The 27358-nt window shown below is 49.8% G+C and overlaps 2 protein-coding genes and 1 non-coding gene across 20 annotated transcripts in view; 2 read left to right on the top strand and 1 right to left on the bottom strand.

Annotated features, from left to right (window-relative positions):
- Nucleotides 1-16465, top strand: part of Lrp5 (low density lipoprotein receptor-related protein 5) — a 101761-nt gene extending 85296 nt beyond the window's left edge. The window contains exons 17-23 of the mRNA NM_008513.3: nucleotides 492-617; nucleotides 3810-4046; nucleotides 7664-7774; nucleotides 9438-9674; nucleotides 10177-10316; nucleotides 14810-14907; nucleotides 15999-16465. Of these exons, the coding sequence (NP_032539.2) occupies nucleotides 492-617; nucleotides 3810-4046; nucleotides 7664-7774; nucleotides 9438-9674; nucleotides 10177-10316; nucleotides 14810-14907; nucleotides 15999-16260 (1211 nt within the window). The 3' untranslated portion in view covers nucleotides 16261-16465. The remainder of the gene's footprint in view (nucleotides 1-491; nucleotides 618-3809; nucleotides 4047-7663; nucleotides 7775-9437; nucleotides 9675-10176; nucleotides 10317-14809; nucleotides 14908-15998) is intronic.
- An 8489-nt stretch (nucleotides 16466-24954) lies between these two features.
- Nucleotides 24955-25027, bottom strand: n-TAagc9. The gene has a single exon. It is a non-coding gene; the product is annotated as a tRNA-Ala (tRNA).
- Nucleotides 25028-25256: 229 nt separating this feature from the next.
- The window catches only part of Ppp6r3 (protein phosphatase 6, regulatory subunit 3), a 121106-nt gene continuing 119004 nt past the window's right edge, over nucleotides 25257-27358 (top strand). For 10 of the 18 annotated variants that reach the window (XR_001782603.2, XM_017318250.2, XM_017318249.2 and 7 more), the window contains exon 1: nucleotides 25257-25649. The gene's annotated coding sequence lies outside the window, so the exon portion shown is untranslated. The remainder of the gene's footprint in view (nucleotides 25650-27358) is intronic. The other 8 variants (NM_001164159.1, NM_001360430.1, NM_029456.2 and 5 more) reach the window with 3 other exon arrangements.

Raw genomic sequence — 27358 nt, 5'->3', positions numbered from 1 at the left:
AAGGACCTTGCATCCGCTCCCCTAGGTGCAAAGCCATTGGGGAGCATGTGTCCAAATGGACAGCCTTTCTTGTCAGCTGCTCCGATGTCCTGGGGGTATACTGTGCTTTTCCAGGGTTCAGACCTGTGGCTGCCCCTCCATGCTGCCACACCCTTACAGCAGTCTGACTCCTCCCTAGCCCCACAGGGACCATCAGCTGTCCAGAGCTTCCCTCCCAGCTAGGCATGATGTCTCTGAGTACCTTCCCTCTTCATGCTGGAATGGTGGTTGGGTTGATCTTGTGCCGGTGGCACAGCTGCTGTACAGGTACAGCGCTGCTGCCAGACTCGGTCTTTACATCAGATTCCATGTCAGTATTGATTGACTGGGCTGGGAGCTGGGACCAAATGAGATGGTCTTCTATAGGAATCTGGCCTTTGCCTTCTACACACGTTGAGCTCTGAGGAGGAAGGTAGAGGCTGACCCAACTCCATCTTGCTGTGTCCCTGCAGCAGCCCATCCTTGTGCCCGAGACAATGGCGGCTGCTCCCACATCTGTATCGCCAAGGGTGATGGAACACCGCGCTGCTCGTGCCCTGTCCACCTGGTGCTCCTGCAGAACCTGCTGACTTGTGGTGGTGAGTGAGACCTTGGGACTTTGAGTAGGGAGCCATATCACTGCCTTGCATGCCCGAAAACTGTGTCGAATCTCCAAAGCATGCCATTTCTTTACTTATGGCTTCTCTCTCTCTCTCTCTCTCTCTCTCTCTCTCTCCCACCTTTTTTTAAAAAAAAACACTCATACATACATACACACACATCTAGTGCTATGGTTTTCTCCCAAAAAACTGCTTTTCCTGCATCTCACAGATTTTAATACGTTGTATCTTAGTTTTTGGATAGTTCAGATGTGTGTGTGTGTGCATGCACGCGTGTGCGTCTATGTGCTGTGTAAACTAGGGGTTAATCGTGGCTGTTATTCCTCACTTTGCTTTTTTAGACAAGGTTTCTCACTGGGAATTGGAGCTTGCCAATCAGGCTGTGCTATCTGTCCGGTGACCCCAAAGATCCTCTTGTTTCTGCTGCCCCAGAACTGGGGTTACGAGCATGCGTCATCACACCTGGCTTTTTACGTTGTGTGCTGGGGATTGAACTCAGGTCCTCACACTTGTGTGACATGTACTGATCCCGTTCCCAGTCGATGAAATATTTAGAAAAAATTTGAGAGACAACTTCTTCAGCCCAAGTGCTATTTAGCAGTGTGTTGTGAAGTGCAGGTTGGCTCAGTGGTGAGTACACTTGCCTAGAAGTATTTGATCTCTAGATACTTAGGAGTGTCCCAGCTGTCTCTGTTCTGATTTCCTCTTTAATTCTGCTGTGGTCTGAGTGCTACCCTTGTGGCATCTCTGTTCTTTACATACATTGTTATGTGCTCTACGGCCTCGTGTGTTTGGGACTCAGTAGATATTTCAGTGGTCTTGAGGAGACTGGGGGTTCTGCTATGTCAGGTGTAATAGTCTAGAAAAGTTTATTAGATTCGGTTGATTGCTAGTACAGATCAGCCGCCTTTTCTCTTTCCTGATTGCTTAGTCCATTATCAGTTACGGACAGGGTTGTTGGATTTACAACAGATTTAAACAAAGATTTTTTTTATATTGTCTGTGTAAATATTTGCCTACATTCATGTCTATGCAGTTTACATTGTCCACAGAGGCCAGAAGAAGGGTAGTACATCCCCTTGGAACCAGAGTTACAAGCAGTTATGAGTTGTCAGATGGGTGCTGGGAACTGAACTCTGGTCTTCTGCAAGAGCAGCCAGAGCTCTTTAGGTCTCCAGTCCCCTAATAACAGATTTCTGCTTCTGACCTTTCTCCTACCCCCTCCCTATATCCTTTTCCCCTGGTGCTGCATGGTTGTGATGGTGGGGTGTCATCCAGAAACAGGCAAGGAAGACCTAGGTTCAAACCCTGGACTCTGACTTCTAAGATGAGTGCCTTTCAGCTGGACACATGCCTTTTGTGAGCCACTGCTTCCCCCTGTAGAGACTGAGACCATCTACCTGGCAGGCTGGCTTTCCTTTAAGTAACAGAGCACTTGTGGGGAATGGCCATAAAAGTGACAGTCTTCAATGCTACCGTGATTAAGCGTGCCTCCTTCGGGGCTTCCTCTCTATTGTGTGCTGGGCAGCCTGGGAAGAGTTCTCACCAGCATCAGGCTTCATCCTTGCTCGTGACTTCCCCCGTATACTTTGGACTTTCACTGAGCAACTGAGCATTGTTCTCTAATGGCTAGACCTGCTCCTGGGAGACTGGTCTGATACTTCAAACCTTACAGTTTGGCCAAGAACAGAGAGGGCATTTGCTGTCTGTCCATTCCCTTTCACATCTAGTAGCTTAAACAGACTTGTGGTCTGAAGCTGCTGTCTGTGTGGCTCCCGTGGATGCCTGAGCCTCCTGCCTAGAGCGGGGACTATGGAGTGGCCCCCACTGATCCAGGCCTGGCTCTCCACTTAGGAGCATGTGCTTAGCCTACCGTGAGATTTGGAAGTCCCTCCTTTTGGTTTGTTTGTGTTGTTTTGTTTTATTTGTTTGGTCTTTGAGACAGTGTCTCTTGCAGTCCAGGTTGGCCTTGGGTTTCTGATGTAGTTAAAATCAACCTTGAACTGCAGATCCTTTTCCATTTCCCAAATGCTGTGACTACAGGGCATCTGCCTTTATCCTCAGTTTGAGGTCTCTGCTCACAGCCTGTGAGATGTGTATTTTCAATGCAGACACTTTGCAATCTTCCATGGCTACTTGTCTGGTCACAGGATGAAGGGCTTGCTTAGGCCCTTAGATGGAAGCCCTGTGACACATCAGGCAAGTGGGAAGGCAGGCCAGGGCCTAAAGTGCTTCAGTGCTTCAACAATACAGCCCCCCACTCCCTCTGTATGGCTTGGCCTAGCCACACACCTGTTCCTGCCCCACAGGCCTGTCACTCATGCAGTGGAACCTGGGTGTACAGCGGAGGAGATGGAGGCTTTGAGATGCTTAGGAACATCTCGGGTTTTCCATCCTGAATATGGTGAATGTCATGATTGCTACTTAATTCAAAGTTCACAGTCAGTCCATGTTCCTTACCTAAGAAAAGAGACATGGAGGGGCTCAATGGGTAAGAACACTTAATTGCAAACATGAAGACCTGAATTCAAACCTCCATTAGCCACATCACAGGCAGGTGTGGCTCTTGGAGCACCTGTAACCCTAGTGCTATGGGGAGAAACAGGGCGTCACTGAGGCTTGCTGACTGCCGGCAAGCTCCAGGTTCAGGGAGAGGCCCTTTTTCAAAGCATTAAAGTGGAAAGTGATGGAGAAAGATGCTCTCCATGTCTGCATAGGTGTATGTACCTCCACATACATGTGCATATACAACACACACACACACACACACACACACACACAGAGAGAGAGAGAGAGAGAGAGAGAGAGAGAGAGAGAGAGAGAGAGGAGAAAATAAGAGAGATATTGAGGCTGTAGCTTGGTTGGTAGAGCACATGCACAAGGCCCTGGGTTCAGTCCTTCGCACTGTGTTAACCAGGAATGGTGGTACAAACATGTAATCCCTTTCCTAAGGAGGTGGAAGCAGGAGGATCAGAAGCTCAAGCTCATCCAGGGAAGTTTGAAAGCAACTTTTTCATCCCTGCCTTTATCTGTGCTGGGGCTGAAGGTATCACATGAGCAGGAGACAGTCCCCAGGGCACTGCTGACACAAAGTCAGTGGAAGCGCAGCGATGCCTTTGCGTGGCTCGCTGGGTGGAGCCTGCATGACTGTGGTCTCCTTCCCTCCCCTAGAGCCTCCTACCTGCTCCCCTGATCAGTTTGCATGTACCACTGGTGAGATCGACTGCATCCCCGGAGCCTGGCGCTGTGACGGCTTCCCTGAGTGTGCTGACCAGAGTGATGAAGAAGGCTGCCCAGTGTGCTCCGCCTCTCAGTTCCCCTGCGCTCGAGGCCAGTGTGTGGACCTGCGGTTACGCTGCGACGGTGAGGCCGACTGCCAGGATCGCTCTGATGAAGCTAACTGCGATGGTGAGGCCCTACCCTGGCTGCCATCTCCCTCCCAGGTCCCATTAAAGCCATTTGTCCTTCCTTCCTATACATCAAACACGGGGCTCCATTTTGCCTTCCACAGGTAAGGGTGCTAGAAAACAGCTAAATTGGCAGGCCGTCTTGGTGGGAACAAATGAAGTAAGTTTTAGGCACAGCCTGAAGGAATGCTCCTGCATGACCCCATCTATTCTTCGGGCAGTTGACTTAAAGACAGGCTGAGACTCACATTTCCACATTTGGTAGTGACTTCTGCAGAAATGTAAGATAAATCCATTAGTCAGTTGCTTTCAGGGCTCACACCCGGTACAGTGTCATCTTCAAAGGCAGTGCCACACTCACTGCATTGTGCCATCTGTGGGATAATGCTGGCCACCTGGGACCACTCTGACTGACCACGTGTGTCCCGTCGTCCTGTCCCCGTCCCCGTTCCCCGTCCCCGTCCCCGTCCCCCCGCTTTTGAGATAGGGCTTTATATAGCCTGGGCTAACCTTGAGTTTGCTATGTATCTATAGTCTTGAACTTATTCTTTTTCTACTTCCTACATGCTAGGATTATAGGTATATATTATCAGTGTGATATGTAGAGGATCAAACCCAAGGCTCCTAAATGCTATGCAAGCACTCTGTGCTTATCAACCTAGCTACATTCTTACCCTCCCTCCCTCCCTCCCTCTCTCTCTCTCTCTTTCTGTTTTTTGGATTTTTTTCCCCCTGAGACAAGGGTTTCTCCATATAGCCCTGGCTGTCCTGAAACAATAGACCAGGCTAGCCTTGAATTCTGTCTGCCTCTGCCTCTGCCTCCTGAGTGCTGAGATTAATGGTGCATCACCACCACCTGGCCCTCACCCTTATCTTGAGATTGTGTGTGACTCTGTGTGTGTGACTGTGTATGTGTGTGTGTGTGTGTAAGACTCTGTGTGTGTGTGACTCTGTGTATGTGTGATTCTGTATGTGTGTGTGACTCTGTGTGTGTGATTCTGTGTGTGTGTGTGGTGTGTGACTGTGTGTATGTGTGTGTGACTCTGTGTGTGTGATTCTGTGTGTGTGTGTGTGTGTGACTCTGTGTGTGTGTATGTGACTCTGTGTGTATGTGTGTGTGATTCTGTGTGTGTGGCTCTGTGACTCTGTGTGTGTATGTGACTGTGTGTGTGTGTGTGACTGTGTGTGTGTGTGTGACTCTGTGTGTGTGTGTGTCTCTGTGTGTGTGTGTGACTCTGTGTGTTTGTGTGTGTATGTGACTCTGTGTGTATGTGTGTGTGATTCTGTGTGTGTGGCTCTGTGATTCTGTGTGTGTGTGTGACTCTGTGTGTCTGTGTGTGTGTGTGTGTGACTCTGTGTGTATGGTGTGTGACTCTGTGTGTGCGTGTGACTCTATGTGTGTGTGTGTGACTGTGTGTGTGTGACGCTCTGTGTGTGTAACTCTGTGTGTGTCTGTGACTCTGTGTGTGTGTATGTGTGTGATTCTGTGTGGCCTTGGCAGGTTTCTCTGTGAAGCCATGATGATTGCTTTGCGTGCACACACACACACATACACACACATGCACACATGCAGTTATACTCTTTTTTTTTTAAAGATTTATTTATTTAGTATATGTAAGTACACTGTAGTTGTCTTCAGACACCCCAGAAGAGGGCGTCAGATCTCATTATGGATGGTTGTGAGCCACCATGTGGTTGTTGGGATTTGAACTCTGGACCTTCAGAAGAGCAGTCTGGTGCTCTTACCCACTGAGCCATCTCACCAGCCTGCACTTATACTCTCAAGACATCTTTTTTTAAAGACTTGTTTATTATATATAAGCACACTGTAGCTGTCTTCAGACACTCCAGAAGAGGGCATCTGATCTCATTACAGATGGTTGTGAGCCACCATGTGGTCGCTGGGATTTGAACTCAGGACCTTTGGTAGAGCTGTCAATGCTCTTAACTGCTGAGGCATCTTTCCAGCCCCCAAGGCATCTTTATCCACTAAGTCAGTGGTTCTCAACCTTCCTGGTGCTGTGACCCTTAATACAGTTCCTCATGTTGTGGTGACTCCAAACCATAACATGTATTTTGTTGCTAGTACATAACTGTAATTTTGTTGCTGTTATGAATCATCTGATATGCAAGATGCCCTACGTGTGACCCTGCCAGAGGGTCTTTTGACACCCTCTCCCCCAAGAGGCTGTGAGACCCACAGTTTGAGAACTGCCGCATTAAGCCATCTCGCTGGCCAGCCTTTAATTAACATTTTTTAAAATTTCCATTTTATGTGTATGGGTGTTTTGCCTGAATGTGTGTATGTGTAGCACGTGCATGCCTGGTGCTGGCAGAGGCCAGAAAAGGGTGTTGGATTGCCTGGAGCCTGAGTTACAGATGCTTGTAAGGCGCCATGTGGGTGCTGGGAACTGAGCCCAGGTCCTCTGGAAGAGTAGCCCTTGTCTCCTAAGTGCTGACATGTCTCCAGCCCTCCCTGAACCTCTCTTAGCGTTTGCTGTGTGTGTCGCTCTAGTGCCTGATCCACACTGAACTCTGTCACAGGCCACATGTTTTCAGCACCATAGACCCAGGCTGGCACTGAGCTGCTCCTGTGGCATTCTTGCTGTCTCTGCCCGAAGCTGCTGGGTTATGCTTTCAATGACTCAGATGCTGGCTGCCACTTTCCTGCATCCCCATTCAGCATGACCCCACGTTCTGCAGGGGACAAGGCCTGGAGTGGCCTTGGCAGGTTTCTCTGTGAAGCCATGATGATTGCTTTGCAGCTCACCAGTGCTCTGAGGGATCTGGTGGAAGCCACGATAACGGCACATGTGCCCAAACCAGTTTGCTGCCAATGTCTGTAAATAAAGGTACATTGTCTGTGCCAGGCCCAGTGGTTCCTGTACATGTGGGCCACTCTCAGGCTAGACGAGAGCTGGGTGGTTGGTTACAGAGCCAGCAATGTCTGCTTCTGGTCTCAGAGTATCATATGTGATCAGTTTAGAAATCCTCCCTCATCCCACTCACCTGCTCACCCTCTTCACCACTGACAGCAGGTGCTGGCCCTCCACTTCTAGGAAGGACAGAGTGCCCTTGTCTCCTGTTCCCAGGTCAGCACCTGGAGCATGTCAGGAGAGGGTCCAGATGGATGGTTGTGAGAGGATGTTAAGTCCCCAGATGCTTCCTCAGAGGGCCGCAGTCTGCAGATTTGTTTGCCCACTCTCTCCCAGGTGTTAGAGGAGATAACCTTGGTCTCTACAAATGCAGCACCTACTTCCATGGAGTTCTGGGCTCCACTGACCCAGCCTGCACTGAGGAAATGGCGTTGTTGCCGACTCCACCTTCCTGGAAATCCTGCTTGATCCTGGAGCTGAGGCTACTGCTCTGTGCTGTCTCTGACTCAGGCTGCATGCCTCCTGGGCACAGGCTGGGCATCAAGGTCTCTGTGCCCTTTGGCATTGAACAGAGCTTCAGGGATCATTTTAAGGAGACTGGATTTTCCATGATCTTTTCTAGCTGGGTCCTAGAAAGTATTCCTGCTACTGGGTCTGTATTTGGAATCAGACCTTTTCGGTTGGAGCCAGGCAAAACTGCTGCTCTCTGGCTCCTCTGAGCACCGCCCCTTTCTCCCCACAGCTGTCTGTCTGCCCAATCAGTTCCGGTGCACCAGCGGCCAGTGTGTCCTCATCAAGCAACAGTGTGACTCCTTCCCCGACTGTGCTGATGGGTCTGATGAGCTCATGTGTGGTGAGTGGTTTCAGGCAGCTCCTTGAGGGGGCAGGGTCTGGTGTGGAGATTGGGTGGAGCTGTGGAACCTGAGGCACCTAGGAGGCTCATTTAGTGAGTGGCCTTCTTTAGTTTCTTTCTGTTGGTGGAATGAAATGCCCTGACACAAGCAACGTGGGGAGAAGGGGTTTATTTGGGTTCACTTCTAGGTTACAGTCCATCATTGTGGGGAGATCCAGGCAGAAACTGGAAGCTGCTGGTCACATCCATAGTTGGGGGGAGGGAGGGACGGAGGGAGGGAGGGAGGGAGGGATGCATGCATGCCTACTCATAAGCTCTCTTTCTCTTCTCTTATAAATTTAGGGCCAAAACTCAGGTTCCCATGTACCCACAGGCCAACCTGATCTAGACTGTCTAACAAGTGATTCTAAATTGTGTCAAGTTGACACAAACCATCAGAGAGAGGCAACAGCTAGAAAGCAGAGACTGAGCTGTGGAGTTTCCTAATGGGGTGGAGTGCTGGCAAAGCCAGACATAGAGAGGTTGGCCTGCTTGGGAGTCTGCCTCCCCGTGAGCTGTTGGCCTCAGACCTGAGTAGCAGCCACACTTTTGCTACTGGGACCCTCCTTGGTACAATCTGCTCTATAGCAGAGGAGACCTGAGATTGCATGTGCCTCAAGAAAAATGAAGTGTATATATTGTACATACATGCACACTTATAAATATGCCGTAAATATCCCTTGGATAACATTGATACCCAGGAGTGCAGGTGTTACTGTGGATGATGGGTGGTTGGGGCAGTCAGAGAAAGCTTGCTAGAGGCTGTCAGTGGAGACAGGAAGGAATTGGAATTCAGAGAGATGTAATGCTTTGCTGCCTGTGGCTACTCTATCCACTGCATGGGGAACCAGGGCTTAGCCCTCAGCTCTGGAGAGGAGGGCATATGGGAGAGGGCAGTTTCCCCACGGACTCAGACACCATCTCAGGTTAGACACTTTGGGCTCAGATGGAGGAGTTAGGGTTGCTGATGTCCTCTGTCTTTTGCTAGGCAGGGGCCTCATCTGGTGAGGTCAGCACATGGGCTGCCATAGGCCTGGTGTGCTTGCTGACACTCCCCACACTCAGGCCCTGTCCTCTGAGGCAGAAGGTTTTTTTTTCCAACTCCTTCAGGTTGTGGAAGGAATGGAGCTGATGTCTGTGGGACTGTTGGTTCCCAAAGTGAACATACTTTTGCCAGCTGAATCAGGGATGTGTCCTTCTCGTTCTGGTGGCCTTGATATAAGGGCTCTGCCCCCAATAGACCCCTGTAGACTGGCACCCAGCTGCTCACACCTAATTCCAGACCACCCATCCCAGCTCTCTTCCACCATGACACAGGCTAGGGAATACTTGTTGCCAACCTCCGCCCAGTGCACTGTGGGCAATGCCATGAGAGCATGGCTCAGGGTCACTGGAAAGGAAGCAGGGTTGGCCAGGCAGAGAAGACAGGTGAGGGAGCCCCCTGGCAGGCCCAGGAACAGCGGCAGTGGTCCCAGAGTGAGCCAAACCCATGTCCCCAGCTTACCTGCTACTCCTGCAGCTGCTGGGGTTTGGGCAAAGGTAGCCCTTCTAGGGTCACAGCATGTTTCCCGTGGGAGGTCCTCCCCCTAGGGATTAATGTGAGCGATCTATCCCTACCCAACAGAAATCAACAAGCCACCCTCTGATGACATCCCAGCCCACAGCAGTGCCATTGGGCCCGTCATTGGTATCATCCTCTCCCTCTTCGTCATGGGCGGGGTCTACTTTGTCTGCCAGCGTGTGATGTGCCAGCGCTACACAGGGGCCAGTGGGCCCTTTCCCCACGAGTATGTTGGTGGAGCCCCTCATGTGCCTCTCAACTTCATAGCCCCAGGTGGCTCACAGCACGGTCCCTTCCCAGGTGAGGAGCCTGAAGCATTTACTCTGTGATGGAGGGGGTTTGGTTGAGTTGCCTGGGAAGAACCTGGAGGGTCACCCACAGAAACACGGTCTTCCAGGGGTGACACTTTTTGCTTCAAACCCTGTCAGCAGCAGGGTGTGCCCATTTCCATGCCTCTTGAGGGTGAAAGTAGCTGTTTCCTCTGAGGCCACCTGAAGACTGCCCAAGCCTCTGCAGCTTTGTAGGGGTAGAAGGCAGAACTTGTCAGGGGCTGCGACAGCATCACTCTCCCAGGATTCTTAGGATGCCTGGCCTCTGTTTGTGTGGTATGTTCTCCACTCAGCCTTCCTGAGAATTTCTCTGAGTCTGAGTGCTTTCTAGAGACTTGGATAGCTTGCCCTGGTATCGCCAGAAATCCAGATCTGCAGGAGGTGATACATGACTGCCCGAGTAGGAGTTTTGTGGGTGTTGGGACCGAGGCTGGGCATTTGCTCATTCTGACATGGCCTGTCCATTCCCACAGGCATCCCGTGCAGCAAGTCCGTGATGAGCTCCATGAGCCTGGTGGGGGGGCGCGGCAGTGTGCCCCTCTATGACCGGAATCACGTCACTGGGGCCTCATCCAGCAGCTCGTCCAGCACAAAGGCCACACTATATCCGCCGGTGAGTGAAGCAGGCAGGCGAATGGATGGCAGTGGGAGACTCTCCCCTCAGTGCTGGCTCCAGGGACTTCCTGGGTGGAAGGCTTTCTAAGCTAGTGATTCTTCCAGCACCCCAGAGAAGGGTGCTGAGTGATGCCCCCCACTTCTCACCCCAGAGAAGGGTGCTGAGTGATGCCCCCCACTTCTCACTCGTGCTATTGTTTTCTGTGTAGGAGAGGGTGACCTGTGGCTATTGAGATGGTCGACAAAACACAGATACAGAAGGGGATGTGGCTCAGTTCTTAGGGTGCATGTTCCAAGGTCTGTGTTCTATCCCCTACACAGGATAGTGGGTATAGAGATGGAGGTAGAAGGATGTGGAATCCAAGGTCATCCTTGTTTACACAAGGAGCTGGAGGACAGCCTGAGAGACATGTCTTTATATCTCAAAACCCAAAATAACAACCTGGTGTCAGGGCGCACACACTTTTAATTTTAGCCCTTGAGAGGCAGAGGCAGGAGGATTTCTATGAGTTCAAGGCTAGTATAGACTACATAACAAGTTCTAGGACAGCTAAGGCCGAAGGGGCTCAAAAATATAGATAGTGCCAGACATCAACATGCTGGCTTTTCCCTGTGCACACAGACCTGTGGTCATGTCATTTATATATCAGATGCAGGAAGAAGTTTGTGACTAATAATAAGCCTGAATAATTCTAACAATACCCTGCAGTAGGTTATATGAATGTAACAGTGAAGATAGGGCTAATGGGATGGTTTATCAGGGCAAGGGGCTTGACAACAACTGCCAGCCTGAGTTCAGTTCCTGGGAGCCACGCGCTAGAAGGAGGAAACCAGTTCTCTCCGGCTGCCCTCCACCCTCCCCACACACTATGGCATGTGCGCTGGCCCCCAACCAACACATTGATGTAATTTTTTTAAGAAAGAGTCAAGACAGATATTAGCATTTTCAGACCTAGGTAACACACCCTAGAGGGCAAAGCCACAGTGGGGGCTACAATAGTGGGTGTCCTTGGAGACCTCAGTGCTTGACTGCATGTTCTGTAGGCACCTTGCCTCGACCAGGCCTTGCAGCTTACACAAAGGCAAGGACAGCCCCTTGAGCTTCTTCCAGGGGCTCCCTAGGGAGCCTCCCCTTGCCCCTTGGGGTAGCCCTTGTTTGTGTGCTGTCATTTCCTTATCACTCCTCCCCTTATCCTGGGTGGATGTGGCTGAGGACAGTGTTATCTGAGGTGACAGGACAGGAGCTGAGTCTTCTGAAAGTTCCAGCGACATCTGGAGTTTAGAACACCTCACTGTTTTTGTAGTCACATAGCTATCTCGGCTGGCAGAGCAGCTCAGAACTACCTCTCGTAAGTTAAAGCCCTGCACTCAGTGCACTGAGCATAGTCACAGGTCTGCAGACCTGCACATCGAAGTGGGATCCCCAGGAAACCACAGAGTCAGCTCTTCAGAAGCAGCTAGTGTAGTGTGCTCAGAGTGCAGTATTCAAAGAGCACGGAATACAGATGCTAACTAAGTCAAATGGGACTCTAGGAGCTATGTATACCTGTGAGTTCTCTGGGCATTATTATTGTATTTTGAGATAGGATCTGTTCCACCATGGCCTTGAACTCATCTTTCTGCCACAGTCTCCCTAATACCTGAGATTACAAGTATGCACCGCCACTCCTGGCTTTCATGGGAGACTCTTTATGTAAGCTTGGAGTCAGAATTTATGGGTTTATAAGGTATGAACTTAATTTTCTCTAAGAAGGAAGTGGCTTTTCTTATTTTTTATTTTTAAACTTCAGTTTTAGGTCATTGTGAATTTATGCTCAACCCCAGGGGATAATATCTCCCACCCCAGGTTCTCACATGGTAAAAAGCCACATACATGCAGTCTAGTAGCATAAGCAGGACCTAGACAGGATCCTGCAAATGTGGATTTTAACAGCTTACACACGTGCAGGTTGGCACTCTAGCTCAGTGGTAGAGCGCTTGCCTCTCATGACTCTAGCTCCAGATTCAGTCCCTAGTACCACACATATTGAGAATAGCATATTGAGGCTAGTTGCCAGGATAGTTTACCTGAGCACTGTGGCTCATGCCTCTACTCCCAGCACTTGAGTGGCTGACTCTGAGGATTGCCATTCGTATGAGCCAGCCTGGGATAAATGGTTAGAGCCTGTTTTAAGAATAAAATTTAAGGGGCTGGTGAGATGGCTCAGTGGGTAAGAGCATCTGACTGCTCTTCCGAAGGTCAGGAGTTCAAATCCCAGCAACCACATGGTGGCTCACAACCATCCGTAACGAGATCTGACTCCCTCTTCTGGAGTGTCTGAGGACAGCTACAGTGTACTTACAATAAATAAATAAATCTTAAAAAAAAAAAAAAAAAGAATAAAATTTAAGCTGGGTGTGGTGATGCACTTGAGAGGTAGAGGCAGGCGAATTTCTGAGTTCGAGGCCAGCCTGGTCTACAGAGTGAGTTCCAGGACAACCAGGACTATATAGAGAAACCCTGTCTCGGAAAAATAAATAAATAAGTAAACTAAACATAAAATAAAATTTAGCAAATCTGTGTGCACCTTGGGAGGCTGAGTTCAGTGCCAATCTGTTCTGCATAATGATTTCCAGGCTAGCCTATTTTACACAGTGAGTTGGAGTTTAGCTTGGTTTACATAGTGAATACCCGGCCAAGGCAGGGCTACATGGTGAGACATTGCCTCAGATAAAGAAACAAACACACAGACAGAGAAGTAAATAGGACCAAGTGAAGTAAAGCAGTTGCTCCTGAAGAGCCTTCTCAGAGCCTGGCATTTGATGGTAGCAATGCTTATCCAGCCCCTGTGCTCAGACATTACATGTTAGCGCATCCCTAGGAAGTGTGTGTGGTGACCACAGCCTGGCTTATTCCTCAGTGGGTGTAGATGAGATGCCTGTTTTTTCCTTGTCACAGGTGGGGTCACTGGGAGCTGTCCCAATCTTAGTACCTCAACCTTGGTACCTATCTGGGTGTCTTGGTTTGTCATTTTGACCTCTTTTGCTAGAGGGGACAGTTCCCCTTCATGCCAGCAGAGGGCCACACTTGCAAGACTGCTGCTGTCAAAACACAACTAGTCTAGCGTAGGATTAAGCACTTGGGAGGCAGAGGCAGGCGGATTTCTGAGTTCGAGGCCAGCCTGGTCTACAGAGTGAGTTCCAGGACAGCCAGGACTACACAGAGAAACCCTGTCTCGAAAAAACCAAAAAAATAAAAAATTAAAATTAAAATACGTGTCACAGCCAGGCGGTGGTGGTACACGCCTTTAATCCCAGCACTTGGGAGGCAGAGGCAGGGAGATTTCTGAGTTCGAGGCCAGCCTGGTCTACAAAGTGAGTTCCAGGACAGCCAGGGCTATACAGAGAAACCCTGTCTTGAAAAAAAAACAAAACAACAACAACAACAACAACAAAATACGTGTCACTTTGAGGCTAGCCTGGTCTACAGAGTGAGTTCCAGGATAGCCAGGACTGCACAGAGAAACTCTGTCTCGGAAAACAAAACAAAACAAAACGTGTCACTGTGAGGAAATACCCAACACAAACAATTTAAAGCGGGATGGGGGGGTAGGGGGGAGTGGTTTATTTTGGCTCATGGGTTCAGGGATTCAAAGGTTTCAGCCTAGAGTTTTTTGAACCAAACAACATGGTGGTAGGAGACGGGGTGGAGGGCAGAACCGCTTCATGAGTTCAGACTGGAGAGAAAGGGGCACAGAAAGGAGCTGAGGCTAGGTCTTCCTCAGGAACCTACTTCCAAGTAGGCTCTGTCCTCCTTTTTGCCACTTCAAATGCTTTCAGACCATGTTTCATCTACCATTGATCCGTTGACTAGGTCCTGGCACTCAGGATCTGATCAGAGACATACTTAGAGGGGTCTGTCACCAAGCCCCCAGCAAAGCACATCTCACAGTCCAGTTTGTTGTCTTCCCATCACAGTCAGTGGTGAGTGGCAATGTGCACAGCTTCTTGAAAAAGGGGTGAGCCACCACCTCTACCTCCTTCTCCAACCTCTGTATTGGTTAAAGCTCCAGCAGGGACTTGGGGCATCTTGAGTAGGAGCCAGGTCACAGGGAATGGCAGGAGATACAGGAGTGAAAGTCAAGTGCAGCCAGTGGGAGGTATCTGAGGGAAGCAGAGAGAGAGGCACACAGCCTCTGCAGAGAGACCTACTGCTGCTGGGCTCAGGGCTAATGGGAGTGCTCTTGCTGACACTGCCCCCTACTGGCCAGCACAGTAATGCTGAGAGGGCCGAGGACATCTGGTTGAAAGCACTTTGGTCTCCATGCCTCTGATCAGCACCTTTGGGGAAGATGGCTGATGCCACCCCTCTGCTTCCTAAGTTTCACTAGCTCTGGAAGGGTTCTGGGGACCACAGGCAGAGAATAGAGCTCCAGACCCCAGGCTGGCAAGCTGAGTAAATGATTCAGCCAGGAGACGCTTGGAGTAACCCGTCTCCCTCCCTCTCCTCAGATCCTGAACCCACCCCCGTCCCCGGCCACAGACCCCTCTCTCTACAACGTGGACGTGTTTTATTCTTCAGGCATCCCGGCCACCGCTAGACCATACAGGTAGGAGCTTGTCCTCGCCTTCCCTACTAGTGAGAAGGGCCTTGTCTCCGCCTTCCTCCATGTGTGTCCCATGGGCTCTGTCTATGCTGTTTGCCTCTCCTTGCTGGGTTTGTGGGGTGTGGCTGAGTGTGAGCTCAGAGCTGGTTTTATACAAGTGAATACATACATAATGGGCTTCTCCATTGCTTGAGACACCTGGAGCACGGCCGGCCTTGAAGGAATCTAGGAAAGGATTCGCTCCCCCTCCCTCCAGTGCTGTCTCACTGCATGGAAACGAGTGCTTAGGCTCTGCTGTGTCTCAGCTCAGCCATGGCCCTGGTCAAAACCTGACTAATGTAACCTCCATTACGATGATTTTTCAATTGTGTGTGTGTGCCTGAGAAGAGGCCAGAGGCATTCCCTGGAGCTGGAGTTACACACAATTGTGAGCTACCTGATGTGAGTTTTGGGAATCAAATTCTGGTCCTTTGTAAGAACTATACATGTTTCTAACCACTGAGCCATTTCTCCAGCTAAAGGGTGATTTTTGCTCCTTTGTTAAGACAGTGGCCTATCTGAGCTGGAAACCCCAAAAGCGCTCAGCCAGACTCCAACCCACAAGTTACCTATATTGGGGTTCTCAGACCGGTTCTCCTGAGTGAGAGTGGTGCTGTGAGCATTCCTAATACTGGGGTGATGCAAATAGCTTACTCTTTTTCATAAGACCCCAATGGTATGCCATCAAAAATTCACACCAGAGAACCAGTAAGTCTATTGGTCGGTTTGTCTTAGAGGGGTGCAGGGGCCCCTGCTCTGTGTCAAAAGTCTTTATCCACCACCACAGTATGCCTTTAGGAAATCTTTCTTTTTTTTTTTTTTTTTTTTTTTTTTTTTTTTTGGTTTTTCGAGACAGGGTTTCTCTTTATAGCTCCTCTGGCTGTCTGTCTTGGAACTCACTTTGTAGACCAGGCTGGCCTCGAACTCAGAAATCCGCCTGCCTCTGCCTCCCGAGTGCTGGGATTAAAGGCGTGCGCCACCACACCCGGCTCAAGGAGCAGCCTTGTACACAGGTGGCTAGGCACACATGTGAACTTCTTCTGTGTTCCTTCTAGGCCCTACGTCATTCGAGGTATGGCACCCCCAACAACACCGTGCAGCACAGATGTGTGTGACAGTGACTACAGCACCAGTCGCTGGAAGAGCAGCAAATACTACCTGGACTTGAATTCGGACTCAGACCCCTACCCCCCCCCGCCCACCCCCCACAGCCAGTACCTATCTGCAGAGGACAGCTGCCCACCCTCACCAGGCACTGAGAGGAGTTACTGCCACCTCTTCCCGCCCCCACCGTCCCCCTGCACGGACTCGTCCTGACCTCGGCCGTCCACCCGGCCCTGCTGCCTCCCTGTAAATATTTTTAAATATGAACAAAGGAAAAATATATTTTATGATTTAAAAAATAAATATAATTGGGATTTTTAACAAGTGAGAAATGTGAGCGGTGAAGGGGTGGGCAGGGCTGGGAAAACTTTGTACAGTGGAGAAAATATTTATAAACTTAATTTTTTAAAACATACCTGCCATTCCTTTGTGCCTCGTGAATATTTGAGTATTGAGCCTGTTCCCAAAGAACGGATTTCACCCCACTGGATGGCCGCCACCGGGTGAGCATGTTCCTGGGCATGGCTGTCCTTCTATCAAGCCCCCTTAGGCAGACAGAGGCTGTGAACTGACCTGTACAGAGCATCGTTCACATGCTGCTCAAAGGCTCAGGTGGTTTCCCATTTTGCACTGCATGTTGTGTTCCTGGGCTATAAGCTGTGTTGGCATTCTGGCTCATCCTGGTGTCAATCATAAGGGCCAGAGGCCAAGGTAGCCCTCTGACCATCCCACCTATTTAGACCCCATTGGATGGAGCTATGAATTTGACTCTGCCAGACTGTAGTTGCTCTGGTCATGTCATAGACAGTGCCTTTTGTTCCTGGAAGCATCTAGTGAGCAGAACCTGAGGTCTGTCTACACGTTCATCTGGGCAGTATGGAATCCTGGTCTCTGTCCTGGGCAGGGGTCTCCTGTCTGACAGGTGATGAAGTAAGTTGTGTCATAGATTGAGGAGAGTGGGTGACTGACAGTTGAAGGGGGTAGACAATGTCCTGTCACATCAGCTTCAAGCTTGATGGAAAATGTGGCATTGGAGAGAAGTCAGAATGACCACACTCAGTTTTGGGTGTGACAACACCTGAGAACTGAAAGGAAATCTAGAGGTTCTGGCCTGCCAATGGAGTTCTGAAATGGAATTCTTGATCTATTCCAAGGGGGCTGGAAATGCAGAGCAAGGTAAAAGTGGCTAAAGGAAGGAAGGTCTGTAGGAGAGAGGACTAGGGACTGCAGGCACTGCTTCACTAGAACATACAAGAGTTGCTGTCCTGGCTGAGATTTATCAGGAGCCCCCCAGGATGATGGTCAGACCTGGCAATCTTAGCTTAGACTGGGGTAAAGGCCTATCTATGGGTCCTCTATAAACAGATGCAATTGTGAATGGATCTGATTGACACTTGTCACTGGTGGTTCTCCTAAGGGTTCTGTGAAACAATGCCAGGGGAGACTGTCCCCAGCAGGGATGATCCTTGATAAGACAAAGGTTGTGACCTACTAAAGCTCAGAGGTAATGGGCAGGCCTAAGTGAACCATTGAGCTTAATAGATAACTCAAAGGACTGGGGGTGATTCAAAAGCAACTATATCACTGAGAAGCCCAATTCAGCATGGGCCACAACTCCCTGATACTGCATCTCTGGATCTCAACTTGGAGGTAACTGCAGATTGGAGCATCTCTTCTCAGCAGCCATTATTAAGCTCGTATAGCTTTTGAGAGGGACCTTCCTGAGGCTTGTGAATTTTGTTTACTTTTATGCCTTGTAACTTTCCTGTCCTTCCTGAGTCTTAGATTTTCCCAGTGTGTTCCTGATGTGGAACAAGGCAAAGGGAAGGAGCACTGTCCAGTCATTGCCGCCGGTCTCTAAGGTCAATTTAGTCAAGGTCTCTTTTAGAGTTCTATTTACCCTTTCTACCTATCCTGAACTCTGGGGTCTATAAACACAATGTAAAATGCAATTAATCCCCAGTTGGATGGCCAGTCCCTGACTTACCTGGGCAACAAAGGCAGGTCTGTTGTCAGACCCTATTACCTTAGGTATTCCGTGGAAAAATTTCTTCTAGGATTTTCTTAACCACAACATTGGCAGTTTCCTTTTTTCGTTGAGGAGGCCTCCACCCATCTTGAAAAGGTACGTATAAAAACTTCTACTGGGAAGCTGCTTCCATCTGTGTACCAGTTTGGAACACCTGGCCACAGCTGGTTGCATAGATCACTTCGGATCCCAATTTCTTCCACAAGGATGTCCACACAGCAGTAAACGGGCGAGGAGTCGTCCGTTTCAGGCAGGAAGGTAGCAGAGTTGAGGATAGCAGGAGGAGCAAACATGTCCCGTTCAGTCAGCAACAGACTCTGGTAGTGGGTCAACCAGGCATTTGTCATCCATTGGTCTGGGGGCTGGCAGATAATGCTTTTAAGAGAGTGGGGGGCTACCACAGTTATTTGCTCTCCCAAAGTTAATTTGTCGGCATCTTTAACGAGTAAGGCTACTGCAGCAATGGCCTTTAAACATATGGGCTATCCGCTGGCCACTGGGTCCAGCTTCTTAGACAAATGTGTCATGGGATTCTTCTATGGCCCTAGAGCCTGAGTAAGAACTCCTCTGGCCACCCCCGCCCTCTCATCAACATAGAGGATGAAGGGTTTATTTAGATCTGGCAAAGCCAAGGCTGGTGCAGTCAACAGGGCCTCTAATATTTCAAAGACTCTCTGATGTTCTGATGACCATCGGAATTCTCCACTTTCTTTGGTCAGGAGGTACAAGGGGGCAGCCAGTGTTGCAAACCCAGGTATCCAAAGTCTGCAGAACCCAGCGGTGCCCAAGAATTCTCTCACCTGTCTTGGAGTAGCCAGTGCCAGTATTTGAGTCACAGTCCTTTCTCTTTGCAATCGGCACATTGATCCTTCTCTAAAGTCTTCTGGATGGGTCTTCTTCCTCCAAGTCTAGGTTCCCTGTTGCCCAGGTACCCTGTCTATTCTCAGGCCTGTTCCTTCCTTTATGCTCCTCTACTACTTGCAGCCAAAATCCTGCTTACATTCCTCTCCTATCTTCCATCCCTTTTATTCTTTCTTTCTTCATCTCTCTCTTGTGATACACCTTTTCTGTCTCCTTGACTAAATCTTGTAAACCATGGCATGTAATCCTTCTAGTCTCTGTAACTTCCTCTTAATATCTGATGTTGACTGCCCTATAAAAGCCATAGCAACCTTGGCTTGTTGACTCTCAGTGGTTGGGTCAAAAGGAATATAGCATCTATAAGCTTCCATCAATCTTTCCAGAAAAACAGATAGGGGCTCAGTAGGGCCCTGCATCACCTCTCTTACCTTAGCCAAATTGGTGGGGCGTCTCGCTGCTCCCTTTAGACCAGAGCCCGGTGGTAAACTGCCAACCTCTCCCTACCTTGAGCAGTGTTGTAGTTCCAATCTGGCCGGTCTAGAGGGAACCCAGCGTTAATCTCATTGGGTAGGTTGTTTGGGTCTCCATTCACTCCAGGAACATTTTTCTGAGCCTCCAGGAGAATATGCTCTTTTTCTACAGTGGTAAATAGAACCTGTAGGAGCTGCTGACAATCATCTCAAGTGGGTTGATGAGAAAACATAAGAGACTCCAGCAGTCAGGCTGGCCGGATTCTCGGAAAAGGAGGCATGGTAGGGTCTGCAGAGATTGTGGGTCCACGGGCAGGTCGCCTACAGCAAAGGAAAAGCAGAAGTGGTGGCAGGAGCTCCATCTGCTGGGGGACTCTGGGCTCTGCAGGGAATCCATGGTTTGATTTATGGCGGTGAATTCTGGATGAGGTAAGGCTGTTGATCCGAGTGGGACCCAGGTCCACTCTGAAAAACAATGGCTTTAACTTCAAAGATAAGAGCCAAGTCAAAAGTCCCCTCTGGTGGCCACTCTACATCAAAAGCCAGCCACTCGGAGGCGCAAAAAGTCTGCCAAGGTCCCTTCTTAATTTCTACTGAAAGATTATGGCCCCTTGATCTAACTTCAGTCCAGTGGTCTAAAGTCAAACTTGGGGAGGGGGGTCATTACAGTCTGTCTTATTGTCCAATATCACAGAAAACATGAAACAGACACAAAAACCACACACATACTGACAAATGGACACACAAAACCAACTCAGAAATGCAAAAGGTCAGGGAAGTGCGAAAATCCTCCAATCTAGGAAGACTACTGACTCTTCACTCCCCACCCCAGATGGACTCCTGGAGTCCTTCCCCTCGCTCGGGGCGTACCCCAGAGCTGCACAGCCGGTGATTCCAGCACGTCTGCTGTTCACACTCCATGCCTCACACCGAGGTACGGGTCTCTGCAGCTGCAAATTTCAGCACTGAACCTTGCTGGCTCACAAAATATTTTTAGACAAGAAACCTCACCTCCAAGTGGGTCTTCAGGTGCCAATCCCGGATGAGCCCCCAATGAAAGACCCCGAGAGGAGTCCCTTGCTCAAGCCTCGGGATAATAGCGGACCCCCAAGAACTCATGAGAGACCAAGCTTGATGCAAACCACATGAGGCTTTATTGGGGAAAGCCAGAACTCTGGGGACGACTCATATCCCACACAGGTGTAGAGGAGTTGACCCCGAGGGGAAAGAGGTCCCAGTTTTTATAGGCCCTCGGGGCGGGGGGGGGGGGGGAGGAGGGAGGAATAGGGGATTTCCAGATCTAAACAATGTAAAATGATTGATTTCTCAAGAAATGGGTATGGGAGGGAAACAAGGAAAGAGTTTAATGAAGGTGCAGTAACTCCAGACTGGCCCCGGCTGTGGTTGCTGGGGAGATTTTCTGACTATCCCAGCAACCAATATCACAAACACCTGGCAGTGAGGTGCAGCAGTGGGCACACACCTGGGTTCAAGGAACGGTCAGAACATTGGCAGACACACGGGTTCAAGGAACGGCCAAAGCATTGTGCACTTCTATTTTTCTAAATCAGTGAAGCTACTTCTACTAACAATGAAATCTATTTTGCCAATTTCAGGGCTTCTGTGACCTTTTACATTCTGTCTGTCAGGATCTTTCATACTGTCTGTCCTGTGTCCACAGCCCTTGGTCTACATCTATAGCCACCCTGAGCTACGGAGGCAGTGTCCATCTTGAGTGAATAGTCCACATGACTGGAAGTTTGCTGGGGCTCAGGTTACATTTAGCTTCTTTCAAAAGATCAGGGCTGGGGTCCCACCCTCCAGGACCTCTCTGGCTTCTTGCTGGTGATCTGTGGTGGATCTCAAGCCACGGTCTGTCTGTCTGTCTGTCCCTCCCCCCCCCTCCCCAAGTGTCTTCTTCACTTCCTTTTCCAGGAGCTTGATCACCATAGAGTGGTCAGCATGCCTGGTGGGTCCCTGTTTCACAGACTGGGCAGCTATCAGCCATCCTTTTAGGGAAGTCCAGATCCTTGCCAGCTCTCACACTGTAAACCTGTAAAAACCAGCAGGGAAAGAGAGTGAACTTCAAGGCTGCACTGGATGGTTTTGTGTCAACTTGACACAGCTGGAGTTATCACAGAGAAAGGAGCTTCAGTTGAGGAAATGCCTCCATGAGATCCAACTGTAAGGCATTTTCTCAATTAGTGATCAAGGGGAAAGGCCCCTTGTGGGTGAGACCATCTCTGGGCTGATAGTCTTAGTTCTATAAGAGAGCAGGCTGAGCAAGCCAGGGGAAGCAAGCCAGTAAAGAACATCCCTCCATGGCCTCTGCATCAGCTCCTGTTTCCTGACCTGCTTGAGTTCCAGTCCTGACTTCCTTGGTGATGAACAGCAGTATGGAAGTGTAAGCTGAATAAACCCTTTCCTCCCCAACTTGCTTCTTGGTCATGATGTTTGTACAGTAATAGAAACCCTGACTAAGACAAAGGCCAAGTGGGTGACTGCTTGGGTCTCCTAGGAGACTCTGGTTCCTCCTCATGAACCTCAGGAGCTCTTAACCTGACCCAGCAACAACCTGTGTGCCAGCCCTGCCCTTCTGGGCCTTGTCCTCTGCCAGGGCTGTAATGGCCCCTTTTCATTCCCTGCATCTGTGTCAGCAGAGTTTGGAAGAGAAGAGAGAAGAACGAAAGGCACTGGGGCATCCTTTCTCAGGTTGAACTTTTTTTTGTTTTGTTTTTGTTTTTCGAGACAGGGTTTCTCTGTGTAGCCCTGGCTGTCCTGGAACTCACTCTGTAGACCAGGCTGGCCTTGAACTCAGAAATTCACCTGCCTCTGCCTCCCAAGTGCTGGGATTAAAGGCGTGCGCCACCACGCCCTGCTATCTCAGGTTGAATTTACCTACTTTACAGTTTTTATGCAGAGCTCCTCTTTCTGTTGCAGTATATGATGGGAGATGTCCAAATGCCCTTTGGGGAAGTCAGAGGGTTTGCTTGTTTGCTTTCTTTTACATTACAATGAAGTCAATTGAGGCAGCTACTATTTTGCTCCCCAAGTTTAAGGAACTTAAAGGTGTTCTCTCTCCACTCTGCTGATTGGGCTTAAAACAAAATCTTAAATGTGTGTGCTCTTCAAAATAGACTGAAAACTGAACTGTTACACTCTAGAGGGAAGTGGTGGGAGGAGAATGGGGCAGAGAGAGAAAGAGGAAAGGAGGGAGGGAGAAAGGGAGAGGTAGAGAGGTAGAGGGAGGAAGAGGTAGAGAGGAAGAACAAAGAAGGGGGGAGAAAGGGAGCAAGAGCAAGGGAGAGAGGGAGGGAGATTGAAAGAGGGTGGGAGAGGTGAAGAGAAAGAAAGAGGGAGAGGAAGAGAGAGAGGGAGAGGAGACCCATCAAACCTGCAAGGTTTAAGACACAGAGCTCAATCTGTGTCACATGCAAAGCTTGCCAAGTTGGTCATTCTTCTGACTCCATGGCTCTATGGGACAGGCAAGTGGGGCTTCAGGCTCAGGCACCTCCTTCCCTAGCAAGCTCTCCCTGACTTCAACGTGCCTGGCTAGGTTAGGAATGAGTACACCATATTTGACAACTTATGGGCTAACTACCCTGGTCTTAGTGAGGTGACAGGTTATCTCTTAGTTGTAATATGTATGTCCCTGGAACCCACCTGAGTCTGGGAGAAAAAAGGCAAAGCAGATGCCAGCAGGTGTCTTCACTACAAATGAATGAAGGGATGGTGGTTTGGTGGACCACTGTATGACTCACCCAGATGGTGGGAGGGGGCTGGTTTGGTTCAGTGAGGCAGTTGGGCTTTGTCTTCACAGATAGCACAGAAGGCAGGCCCACTCCCACTCCAAGCTGTCCCCTCTCACCCCCAGCTGGTCCTTCCTGCCAGGGTCCAGCCTTTAACTGCTGCCCTGCCCTGAACTTTCTGCTACCTTAACTCTTTATCAATAGGCCTCAGTTTTAACAATGTTTGTTACTACTTCTGTGGCCTCAGGCAAGCCTTCTAGCCTCTGCGTTCCAGAGTTAACATTTATTGCCTCTCTTAAGTGCCTGGAGTGGTGTGCTTGACCCTGGCTGATAGTTGTTATCACTTGTACTTCTGAGAACTGGAGAGTCAGAAAGGTTAGGTCACCTGGCCAAGGTCACCCAACCCCTATATGGCCTCTGGTGACAGAATGCTCTGGTCCGTAGTTAGCTAGTGTGTACAATGGGGACTATGATGTGGATCTACTAGCAATGAACTCTTTCTGGAATCTGCTTCCAGGAACAGCTCTCTTGGAAGGTGGACTGGAGGCCAGGGTGGGTTTGCATAACTGCACAGCCCTCTCTTGTTATCCTGGTAGTGGAATTCAGAGCCAGAATGAGTGAGGTGGAGGACTCAAGCATGCTGGACCCCGTGTAAAGAACAGGGGTGGGGGGGGGTTCAGAGACTGGGAACCCGGAGAAAGCACTGAGTGTCCAACAAGGCAGGTCCTGTCTCCTCCAGTCCAAGGGCTAGGCTCTGTCATTTTCCCAGGGGATAGATGCCTAGAGGTGGCCTAGAGGAGACACTCAGGAGATAAGCTCTGTGCTCTCTGAGCTTCAGTGAAGCCTGGGCCTGGGACTGCTGGACCTACTGGAAGAGATATGCAGGCAACTGCTCCCTGTCTGAGGTGTGAGCATTGCCACTCAAGGTCTGTGTGACTCAGCTACCTCTGCTATCCAGTCTCCCATCATAGCTGGGCTCGTCCTGCCTTTGAAGCTCCAAGGCCCCACCCTGGGGTCTCTGTAACACCCTTCCCCTCCCTGCTACCAACACCCCAGGGATTTAGAGCTCTGTCCTGTCCTATGACTTACTACTTTCCCAAAAGAGTCTGTCCCTTAGCTTGATCACCTTGGTCACTTGCTTTCCAGATGGCATGGGAAGGCCTGCTTCATGAAAGACTTCCAAGACTCAGAGACTTTGTTGACTATGGTGGCCAGCTGCAGCGTGCCTGAACTTATGGTCCTGTCCACACTGAACCAGGCAGATTATTCATAGGGACCCAAGGGGAGCACCTTGGTATCTTTTCCTGTTGCTGTGATAAAATATTCTGACAACAGCAACTTTAGGGAGAAAAGGTTCATTTTGTCTCACAGGTCGAGGCCAATATGGCAGGGAAGTCAAGGGAGCAGGTGTGGGAGTCTGCCCGTCACATCACATCACATCACATCACAACCAGCCAGGAGGTAGAGAATGCTTGTGGTCAGCTCAGTTTCACCTTTTTAGACAGCCCCAGGAGAATTAAAAACCAGGATTAGCCATGACAGTGGTTAAGTGCAAGACTTGAGAGTAGGGACCCTGATGTCCAGGACCCCAGTTCTGGGGCAAGGTAAATGTGTAGTACTATACGTATAGGACACTAGCAGTTGGAAGAAATTCATGTGTAAAATTCTTCTCTGTGACAAAAGATACAGCCTGGTTTCCTTTGTATTAAGAAACCTTACATTTTGACCCCATTTTCAGGGATGCCACTCTACTTTGTCTGAAGTAATTTAATTGAAGGTCTTCGATAAAACTATGCTATGGAGAATGCGGGCATCGATCCCGCTACCTCTCACATGCTAAGCGAGCGCTCTACCATTTGAGCTAATTCCCCAGCTATAATTAACTTCCGTCGCAGGTTGTATTGTGACTCACGTCATCACCGGTTTTCCCCCCCCCCTCGTCCCCCGCGGCCGTTACCCCACCGCCTGCTGTCATTGTGTTACCCCATTGGCTTCTTCGCATCCGGAGCTACACAGCCGGGATTGGTTTGGTTCATTTGTTTTAAACTACATTGACTATGCGGATTGGTGGTCCCAAGCGTCTGTCACGCGAGGCCCCGCTGTTGCTACGGGGCAGAGGGACCCAGCCTAAGCTTCTCCCAATTTCTGACTTGTTTCTCAGACTCCGGGGTCTAGAGGTTCCGGATCCGTCAAGACCATGGGAAAAAGAATGCGCCTCTCGCGTTTGACTGACAAGACCTCAAAGCCAATCGAAGTGGAGTCGAGGGAACCGCTGGGCGGTCCAATAGGTTGTGGGGGGCGGGAGAGACAAGCCAATGATCCGTGTGAAGGGGCGGGGTCTATCCTGTGATTGGCTGCGGGGCGGCCGGAGGGAGGGCGGGGGTAACTCAAGGCCTGCTTGATACGTCCGCCATTTTGGGCGCTTCGCTGATGGTGTCGGTGAACCTTTTTCCCGCCTGAGCGCGACTAACTGCGGGTCTTGGGCGCCTCCAGGTAACTCAGGGGAGGGGGCGGTGGCGCGGAGTGTGCGGGTCGCGCGGGCAAGCGGCCGACCGATCGTGGCGGTGGTCCGGTCCCGGCGGCGTGGGGAGGGAGCGTCCCGGCCCCTTTCCCCTCCCCCCCGGAATCGGCAGCTTCGGCGGCCCGGGAGGCGGCGTCCAGTCCTGGCCAGGACCGGGCCGCCCGCTCCTGTCAGCCGGGCCGAGCGTTGGCAGTCAGCCGAGCCGACTGCGAACTTTGGACGCCGAGGTGACTCTGGGCTTGGCTCGGCGGGAGCCCAGGCGAGGCGAGGCGCGCCCCGAGCCAAGTCGGGGGTCCTGGGCGAGCTCCCCGGCTCCCGCGCCCGGGCCTTCACAGCGACTTCTCGGGATCTCCTGGAGCTTGTCAACTCGCTGGAGAGCTTCGCGAAGGCTTTTGTTGGACTCTTGTCCTCTGAGAAACAAGTTGTGTGGGTTTCTGGGCATTAGCAGAGTCATCGGAACACACAAAAACCAGTTCCGAGTCTCTCGGGGCCATCGCAGTGAATCTTCATCCTCCGCCGTTGAGTCTCTCTTTTATACAGACGCGGGCATTGGAGATTCCCTGGTGTTTTGGAGCTGAAGTGAGGAGTTACCCTTCTTGTGGCTTCAAGCACCTCGCTTTTAAAGCTCGGCTCACTGTTAACTTGGAGGTCTTTTTCTCCCCAGTCCCGTTGTCTTTCATTAGAACTTGGACTTGAAGTTGTAGGTGGGACAGAATGAGTGGTCTCGGTAGCTCTGTGTCTGTACTTCTCCACCGCATGTCCTACTGTCATTTGCCGCCTACCTGCTGTGGTCTCTTTAGAATGGGCCAGAGCTTTGTTTATGTTTTGCTTTGGCTTGGGGGAGGGGACACTTAGAAGGTTTCCTTGCATCAGAGCACTTGTTAATATGGATACTGTTTCATTTTCTTAAGTCAAGTTTACTTTGGTTTTTGCCCTCAAGGTCATGTTGCAGTTGACACAGCCCGTAAGAAAGGAACTTAAGATCTCCTTCCACTAAAATGTTCCTTGAAATTGCAAGGTGCAAGATCCCTGTTGCCAGTGGTGTTTGAGCTTTCTTATGGGCCACCTGAAAATTACATCTTCCTTTGTCACTTTCTAGTCCTGTGACCTTGGGCGAATTAGTCCTCTTTGCTGCCCCTGTAACCCATGAAAATAAGTTTGTTTCATAAGTTTATCTCATGTTAGGTCCCAATTTTATCTAACATGTTCATATTAGACTGTAACTGAGTATATATGTAAATATGTTAGCACAAAGCAGCTAGAATCGTGCTTTGTGAATAGAATCAGCTCAGTGGTGACCATACCTCTCAAATTCAACTTGATCTTGATGATTTTGTTTGTTTTTGAGGCAGGGTCTCACTATGTGGTGGGAAGATCTTTACTGCTTCTGCCTTTAATAATGGGATTAATAAAGTCATGCACCACTGCACCGGACTCATTATTTAGTTATTTTTTGAGATGATAGTAGTTTAGAATGTTCTTGACTTTCCTTTTCAGCTAAGGCTGCCTCAAATTCTTGATCTTGCTGCCTCTACCTGACAAGCATTATGAATAGAGGTGTGTACCACCACACCTAGTTCAAAATTAACTTTTAAGTGTTTAGGTACAATTAGGAAAGCCATGTGTTTAAGGATCAGCTGGGCTAAAAAAAATTACTGGAAGTTATTTTAATTTTTCCATG

The sequence above is a fragment of the Mus musculus genome, chromosome 19 (assembly GCF_000001635.26).
Source record: "Mus musculus strain C57BL/6J chromosome 19, GRCm38.p6 C57BL/6J".
NCBI classification, from domain to species: Eukaryota; Metazoa; Chordata; class Mammalia; order Rodentia; family Muridae; genus Mus; species Mus musculus.
This window is presented reverse-complemented; position numbering and strand designations above follow the sequence as displayed.